The following is an 8,806-nucleotide window of genomic DNA, read 5'->3' on the forward strand; positions in this document are numbered from 1 at the left end:
AGCATCCCAATCCTCTATATTACACTATATTTTTCTTCTATATTATATGCCCTCTCTTTTGCTTTTATGCTCTCTTTGACTTCCCTTATCAGCCACGAGTGCTTCATCCTCCTTGTAGAAGAGGATGAATAATACTTCTTCTTTGGGATGAATCAACCCCTGAGCCTTCCAAATTGTTCACAGAAACTCCAGCCTTTGCTGTTCTGCTGTCACTCCTGCTAGAGTCCTGTTAAAATCAACTTTGCCAGCTTGTCTCTCTAAATGCCTTACTCCACTGTAATACTGATACATCTGGACTTTAGCTTCCTGCTCTCAAATTGCAGGGTGTATCGCAGCAAGAGGCGGAGAGGGAAGAGGTTAAAGAAGCTCAGAGAGAAGCTTTTTTTTAACTGATCGTGGCAAAGAGGCTAGACTGTGCAGGCGCGTGATGTAGCGCGCCAAAGGTTTAAAAAGAAAGACTGCCATATACAGCGGCCATCGTCGGAGTGGACTGATGCAGAGTGGGACGGCTTTGGCTCAATCAGGCTTTGGTGAGAACAGGCAGAGGTGAGGTTTGAACAGGGCACAACTGTGCAGGCGCGTGAAAGTCGGCCCGTGACACAGCGGGAGAATTTAAATAGCGAGCAGAGGCTGAGTACGGGCTTCACTCCAGGTGAGGTAAGGCCGGGTAAGCTCCTTTAATTAATCCAATTAGATTAGGAGTAGGTAATGGAGGCAGCAGTTAGGGCAGTCGAGTGCTCTGTTTGCAGTATGTGGGAAGTCAGGGCGAGCACAGCTGTCCCTGATGACTACACCTGTAAAAGGTGCGTCCAGCTGCAGCTCCTGACAAACCGTGTTAGGGAACTGGAGCTGGAGCTGGATGAACTTCGGATCATTCGGGAGGCAGAGGCAGAAATAGACAGGAATTTCAGGGAGATAGTCACCCCTAGGAGTCAGGAGACAGGGCGACTGTCAGGAGATGTAAGTGGAATAGACAGGAAGAGCAGAGCACCCCTGTGGCCGTTCCCATCAACAATAAGTATACTGTTTTGGATACTGTTGGTGGGGACGACCTACCAGGGACAAGTTGCAGTGGTTGCGTCTCTGGCACCGAGACTAGACCCTCAGCTCAGAAGGGAAGAAGGGAAAAGAGGAGAGCAGTTGTGATAGGGGATTCGATAACTAGAGGGACAGATAGGAGGTTCTGTGGAAGAGATCGAGAATCCCGGATGGAATGTTGCCACCCTGGTGCCGGGGTCCGCGATATCTCGAATCGAGTTCTCAGTATTCTCAAGAGGGAGGGTGAGCAGCCAGATGTCATGGTCCATGTAGGGACCAATGATGTGGGTAGGAAGAGTGAGGAGGTCCTGAAAGGTGAGTTTAGGGAGCTAGGTGCCAAGTTAAAGGACAGGACCTCCAGGATAGCAATCTCAGGGTTGCTACCAGCGCCACGTGCAGGTGGGTTTAGAAATAGTAAGATAGTGGAGGAGCAAATTTGCAAGGAGATAGCAGATATTTGTAGTAAGCACAGGGATGTGATTGTGGGAGATTTTTACACATAGACTGGGAAGCCCATACTGTAATAGGGCTGGATGGTTTGGAGTTTGTAAAATGTGTGCAGGATAGTTTTTTGCAGCAATACATAGAGGTACCAACTAGAGAAAGGGCAGTGTTGGATCTTCTGTTAGGGAATGAAATTTCAAGGGATTTGAAAACTTTTCAAGGGATATTGAAAACTTGGTTAGGAAAAAAATGAGAGATCTACAATAAATCTAGGCAGCATGGAGTAAATAAGGTGCTCAAGGAATATAAAGAATGTAAGAAGAATCTTAAGAAAGAAATTAAAAAAGCTAAAAGAAGATACGAGGTTGCTTTGGCAAGTAAGGTAAAAATAAAACCAAAGGCTTTCTACAGTTATATTAACAGCAAAAGGATCGTGAGGGATAAAATTGGTCCCATAGAGAATAGACAATAGACAGTAGGTGCAGGAGTAGGCCATTCGGCCCTTCTAGCCAACACCACCATTCACTGTGATCATGGCTGATCATACACAATCAGTACCCCGTTCCTGCCCTCTCCCCATATCCCTTGACCCCGTTATCTATAAGAGCTCTATCTAACTCTCAGAATCAGAGTGGACAGCTAAGTGTGGAGCCGAAAGAGAGGGGGGAGATTTTGAACAATTTCTTTTCTTCGGTATTCACTAAGGAGAAGGATATTGAATTGTGTAAGGTAAGGGAAACAAGTAGGGTAGTTAATGAAACTATGATGATTAAAGAAGAGGAAATACTGGGGCTTTTAAAGAATATAAAAGTGGATAAATCTCCAGTTCCTGACAGGATATTCCCTAGGACCTTGAGGGAAGTTAGTGTAGAAATAGCAGGGGCTCTGACAGAAATATTTCAAATGTCATTAGAAATGGGGATGGTGCCGGAGGATTGGCGTATTGCTCATGTGGTTCCATTGTTTAAAAAGGGTTCGAAGAGTAAACCTAGCAATTATTGGCCTGTATGTTTGACGTCAGTGGTGGGTAAATTAATGGGAAGTATTCTTAGAGATGGTATATATAATTATCTGGATAGACAGGGTCTGATTAGGAACAGTCAACATGGATTTGTGCGTGGAAGGTCATGTTAGACAAATCTTACTGAATTTTTTGAAGAGGTTACTAGGGAAGTTGCAGTAGATGTTGTCTATATGGACTTCAGCAAGGCCTTTGACAAGTTCCACATGGAAGGTTAGTTAGGAATGTTCAATTGTTAGGTATTAATATTGAAGTAGTAAAATGGATTCAACTGTGGCTGGATGGGAGATGCCAGGGAGTAGTGGTGGATAACTGTTTGTCAGGTTGGAGGCCGGTGACTAGTGGTGTGCCTCAGGGATCTGTACTGGGTCCAATGTTGTTTGTCATATACATTAATGATCTGGATGATGGTTTGGTAAACTGGATCAGTAAGTATGCAGACGATACTAAGGTAGGTGGCGCTGTGGATAATGAAGTACGTTTTCAAAGTTTGCAGGGAGATTTAGGCCAGTTAGAAGAGTGGGCTGAGTGATGGCAGATGGAGTTTAATGCTGATAAGTGTCAGGTGCTACATTTTGGTAGGACAAATAGGACATACGTGGTAAATGGTAGGGCATTGAAGAATGCAGTAGAACAGAGTGATCTAGGAATAATGGTGCATTGTTCCGTGAAGGTGGAATCTCATGTGGATAGGGTGGTGAAGAAAGCTTTTGGTATGCTGGCCTTTATAAATCAGAGCATTGAGTATAGGATTTGGGATGTAATGTTAAAATTGTACAAGGCATTGGTAAGGCCGAATTTGGACTATTGTGTACAGTTCTGGTCACCGAATTATAGGAATGATGTCAACAAAATAGAGAGAGTACAGAGAAGATTTACTAGAATGTTACCTGGGTTTCAACACCTAAGCTACAAGGAAAGATTGAACAAGTGTTTATTCTTTGGAGTGTAGAAGGTTAAGGGGGGACTTGATAGAGGTATTTAAAATTATGAGGGGGATAGATAGAGTTGATGTGGATAGGCTTTTTCCATTGAGAGTAGGGAAGATTCAAACAAGAGCACATGAGCTGAGAATTAGGGGGCAAAAGTTTAAGGGTAACATGAGGGGGAATTTCTTTACTCAGAGAGTGGTAGCTGTGTGGAATGAGCTTCCGGTAGAAGTGGTAGAGGCAGGTTCAGTATTGTCATTTAAAGTAAAATTGGTTAGGTGTATGGACAGGAAAGGAATGGAGGGTTATGGGCTGAGTGCGGGTCAGTGGGATTAGGTGACAGTAAGCGTTTGGCACAGACTAGAAGGGCCAAGATGGCCTATTTCCATGCTGTAATTGTTATACGGTTATATCCTATCATATAATTATCGCTGTCTCCCAAGCGTTCCTTTACCTTATGCTTAATGAACCTTTACCTTAATGAACCATCAGGTTCATTAGCCAACACCCAATCCCGAATTGCTTTCTCCCCAGTAGGCTGTGGAAAAGACACTTGTTATAATAGGCAGAAGGTGGGGTCCTGTTACAACTTCTGTAGTAGTGAAAACCTACAGTGTTCACCTCAGAGGTAGTGAGGGATACGAGGTGACACTCACACTTCACACTGCCTCAGTAACGTAGCCAGCATAATCAGACCAATCTAGCTTGTACTTCCTCTCTTCTCCCCTACACCATCAGGCAGAAGGTACGAAATCCTGAAAGCACATCCCACCAGGGTCCAGGACAGCTTCTGTCCCACTGTTATCAGATTGTTGAACTGATCTCTTGTATGATACGGACTCTTGACCTCGCAATCTGCTTCCCTGTGATCGTGCACTTTATTGCTCACGTGCATGGCCCTTTCTCAGTGACTGTTACACGTTAGAAACATAGAAAACCTACAGCACAATACAGGCCCTTCAGCCCGCAAAGTTGTGCCAAACATGTCCCTACCCTAGAAATTACTAGACTTACCCATATCCCTCTATTTTTCTAAGCTCCACGTACCTATCTAAAAGTCACTTAAAAGACCCTATCGTATCCGCCTCCACCACTGTTGCTAGCAGCCCATTCCATGCACTCACCACTCTCTGAGTAAAAAACTTACCCCTGACATCTCCTCTGTACCTGCTCCCCAGCACCTTAAACCTGTGTCCTCTTGTGGCAACCATTTCAGCCCTGGGAAAAAGCCTCTGGCTATCCACATGATCAATACCTCTCATCATCGTGTACACCTCTATCAGGTCACCTCTCATCCTCCGTTGCTCCAAGGAGAAAAGGCCGAGTTTACTCAACCTATTTTCATAAGACATGCTCCCCAATCCAGGTACAATCCTTGTAAATCTCCTCTGCACCCTTTCTCTGGCTTCCACATTCTTCCTGTAGTGAGGCGACCAGAACTGAGGACAGTACTGCATATGGGGTCTGACCAGGGTCCTATAGAGCTGTAACATTACCTCTCGGCTCCTAAATTCAATTCCACGATTGATGAAGGCCAATACACCATATTAACCACAGAGTCAACCTGCGCAGCTGCTTTGAGTGTCCTATGGACTTGGATCCAAGATCCCTCTGATCCTCCACACTGCCAAGAGTCTTACCATTAATACTATATTCTGCCATCACATTTGACCGACTGTTCTGAATTATTCTTGCTTCACCCTGTTCTGCCTGATTCCACTGATCTGATCTGTATGAACAGTGCAAAAGCTTTTCACTATCCCTATGTACTGCATATGAGACAATAATAAACCAATTTCTATCCTCAGAGGGAACAGATGATCTTGTTGGGATGTGACTCTGATAGGGTCTAATGGGGTTCCCCAAGTAGCCTGGTACTGGGAATATGAGGATGCAATTCAGAGGGTGTTTGCTCAGAATGTGAGGGTTTCTCCCAGACAGAGCCCCTGTCTACACTAAAGGTGATGTAGTAATTTATTTAGAGGTACAGTGTGGAAGAAGCGTCCCTGGCCCAACGAGCTGCACTAAAGTACACAAAGTACACAGCAGATGCTGGGGTCAAAGCAACACGTACAACACGCTGGAGGAACTCAGCAGGTCCTGACAAAGGGCCTCAGCCCGAAACATTGACTGGTTGTTTCCACAGATGCTGTCTGACCTGCTGAGTTCCTCCACCTATTTAACCCTGGCCTAATCACAGGACCATGACCAATGACCAACTCACCTACTAAGCAGTATGCCCTTGGGTTGCAGGAGGAAACCCTCGCAGTTACGGGGAGAAGGTACAGTACAAACTCCTTACAGAATGGCAACTGAATTGAAGTCGGAAACACTCTGAGCTGTAACTGCAGACAACAGGGGACACTGCAGGGCCCAAGAGGGGAGCTGGTACAGTCAATGCCTGCCCCTCCTCGGACATTTCTGTTGAATCATCACCAGTAATGTTTGAACAGTCGTTAAATTTTCTCTGGGCAGGCTGCATGAATACTGGTGATTCTGGAATATTCTAACACTGAAAAAGTTTGAAGAGCTGATGTTCACAGCCAATTCTCCATTGCTGCCCTGTTATCATCATGTTTAATTGCCCTACAGAGTGCTAACCTCCAGAGAAAAGACTGGAACTTTCTGGTAAAAGGCAGGGGAACTGGAGATATGTTCCATCTGTGTAGCCAAGCAGGCTGAGCTTGTAACCTTGCCCCCTACCCCTCACACACACCCGACCTGTGCACTCTGACCCAAACAACACTCCATGACACACGCATACCGACCTGTGCACTCTGACCCACACACACCCTACCTGTGAACTCTGACTCATGCACCCCAATTTGTACACTCTGACCCACAAATCCCAACCCGTGCACTTTGACCCACAGATACTCACCTGCACACGCTGACCTATTCACTACAGCCCGGACATCTCAAACTGTGCACTTTGACACCCACCAGCACTGACCCTGGCTCCCTAAACCACTCTGCTGAACCCACTCTCCCTGACCTTTGATCCCAGCCATTGACCCTCCTGGTGTGCCTACCTGCTGGGGCAGCCAGGTGGTGTCCGGCGCAGGCCGCTGTGCCAGCGTGATGCCCAGGACGAGGGTGTGTACGACGCAGGTGGCGGTGCTGAGCACGATGACAGGGAGCAGCTGCAGGGGCAGGGTGATGAAGAGTGCGAAGCTGAAGAAGGCCAACCAGCCCACCGTGTCACTGGCCCGGTACGACGGCGTGCCGCCAGCTCCCAGCTGGCAGAAGATCTGGACATCGATGAGTGCCCAGAGCAGGTAGGGTACCATGTTTTGCCAGAGGCGGTCAGGCAGAACTCTGCAGCGACAGAGGACAAAGAGGAGGAGCTGAGCCAGGAGTCCGGCTGTGGACACCAGCAGGGCCACCAGCTTCTCGGCCGAGTACAGGACAGCACAGCTCACTAACGTGTAGCAGTCAAAAAGGGCAGCAAAGACCACCAGCACCAGTTGCGTGTCGCCCCGTTGGCGTCGGAAGTACGTCTGGTACAGTGTTTCCAGGGACTCGGGCACGAAGGTCAGTCTCATCCCCGGGGGCAGACACAGGCAGAAGCCGCTGGTCCGCACTGCCACCTCCCCCTGCCCGGGGTCCGACGGAAGGCTGACCGAGCATTCCGCCGACAGCTCTGGCTCTGACAACGTGCGGCTCCTTGGCATGGCTGCCACTTGGACCAGACCCAGTTACTGCAGGACGTTCAGTGCGACGTCTCAGTGTGGTACGGTCAGTACAGTTTCTCCGTGACTGTGGTCAGTGCGGGGTGGACAGTGTGTGATCTCAGTAACCGTGGTCAGTGTGGGAGGGTCAGTGTGTGATCTCAGTGACCGTGGTCAGTGTGGGACAGTCAGCGTGTGATCTCCGTGACCATGGTCAGTACAGGACTATCAGTGTGTGATCTCCGTGACTGTGGTCAGTACAGGATTGTCAGTGTGTGATCTCCGTGACTGTGGTCAGTACAGGACTATCAGTGTGTGATCTCCGTGACTGTGGTCAGTACAGGACTGTCAGTGTGTGATCTCCGTGACTGTGGTCAGTACAGGACTATCAGTGTGTGATCTCCGTGACTGTGGTCAGTACAGGATTGTCAGTGTGTGATCTCAGTGACCGTGGTCAGTGTGGGACAGTCAGCATGTGATCTCCGTGACCATGGTCAGTACAGGACTGTCAGTGTGTGATCTCCGTGACTGTGGTCAGTGTGGGACAGTCAGCGTGTGATCGCAGTGACCATGGTCACTAGGGGACAGTCAGTGCGGTATGGTCAGTGCGGGATGGACAGTGTGTGACCGTCTCCGTGACCGTGGTCAGTGAGGGACAGTCAGTGCGGGATGGTCAGTGTGTGATCTCCGTGACTGTGATCACTGTGGGTTCTCAGTCACCACAGTCGGTGCGGGACTGTCTTTGCGAGACGGGTAGTTAGGAACGCTCAGTCAGTTTCGGATGGTCAGTGCGAGGTCTCAGTGACAAGTGGCCATTGCAGGGTAGTCACTACCTGGCGGTCACTGTTCCTGTGGTTCGTCAGTCTCCGACAAGCCGGATCGGCCCCGCCGCTCCGTGTCCGCGACCCGCGGTTCGGCTGCGTGGAGGCTAACCGGGCCCGCTGCCGATCCCCGGTTCCTGCAGCGCTCCGGCCGCTGCTCCCCTGCCACAGTCCCCGGCCGTCGGTCCTCGGCTCGGCGCAGTCGCTGCCGCTGCCGCAGGAGATGCTGGAGTGTGTCCGGGCCTGAGAGAACAGCAGCGGATCGGGCGCGACAGAGCGAGTGAGAGAGTGGGGGAGGAGAGAGAGAGAGAGATGCAGAGGGAGGGAGGGAGGGAGGAGAGGGGGAGGGAAGGGTGAGGGAATGAGAGAGAGGGAGAGAAAGGGATAGAGAGGGAGAGGGAGGGAGAGAGAGGGGGAGTGAGGAAGGGCGGGAGGGAGTGAGAGAGGGAGGGGGTTAAGGAGAGAGAGAGAGAGGGAGAGAAGGAAAGAGATGGGGTATGGGAGAGGGAAGGATGAGAGAGAGAGGGGGAAGGGAGAGTGGAGATAGCGAGGGTGAGAAAGGGGGAGATAAAGAGAGAGAAAAAGAGAAAAGACAGCACCCAAACAGGCCCAATGGATGCTGAACAATTTAAACTGCCTAAACCCATTGACCTGTGCCAGGATCATCCTTCTCAATGCCCCTACCATCCAAACTTGTCTTAACCATTGAAATGTAGCTTGCTGTGGCAGTTCTACACTATCATGACCCTCTCAGTGTGGGTGTTTCCCCTTGCACTCCATAAACTTTTCACTTTTCACCCTTAACACATGACCTCTATTGTGCCGCCACTGTCAATGAATTACGGACCTGTATTCCCAGATCCCTTTGTTCGACCACACTCC

General features: G+C 49.0%; 1 protein-coding gene across 2 annotated transcripts in view; it reads right to left on the reverse strand.

Annotated features, from left to right (window-relative positions):
• Nucleotides 1-8,328, reverse strand: part of adcy3a (adenylate cyclase 3a) — a 247,262-nt gene extending 238,934 nt beyond the window's left edge. The window contains exons 1-2 of one of the 2 annotated variants that reach the window (XM_059985414.1): nt 7,937-8,323; nt 6,465-6,750 (exon numbers count right to left, since the gene is read on the reverse strand). In XM_059985414.1, the coding sequence (XP_059841397.1) occupies nt 6,465-6,722 (258 nt within the window). In that variant the 5' untranslated portion in view covers nt 6,723-6,750; nt 7,937-8,323. Of the gene's footprint in view, nt 1-6,464 lie in introns of both variants that reach the window. The other variant, XM_059985413.1, reaches the window with a different exon arrangement.
• Between the last annotated feature and the right edge of the window lie 478 nt (nt 8,329-8,806).

The sequence above is a fragment of the Hypanus sabinus genome, chromosome 12 (assembly GCF_030144855.1).
Source record: "Hypanus sabinus isolate sHypSab1 chromosome 12, sHypSab1.hap1, whole genome shotgun sequence".
NCBI classification, from domain to species: domain Eukaryota; kingdom Metazoa; phylum Chordata; class Chondrichthyes; order Myliobatiformes; family Dasyatidae; genus Hypanus; species Hypanus sabinus.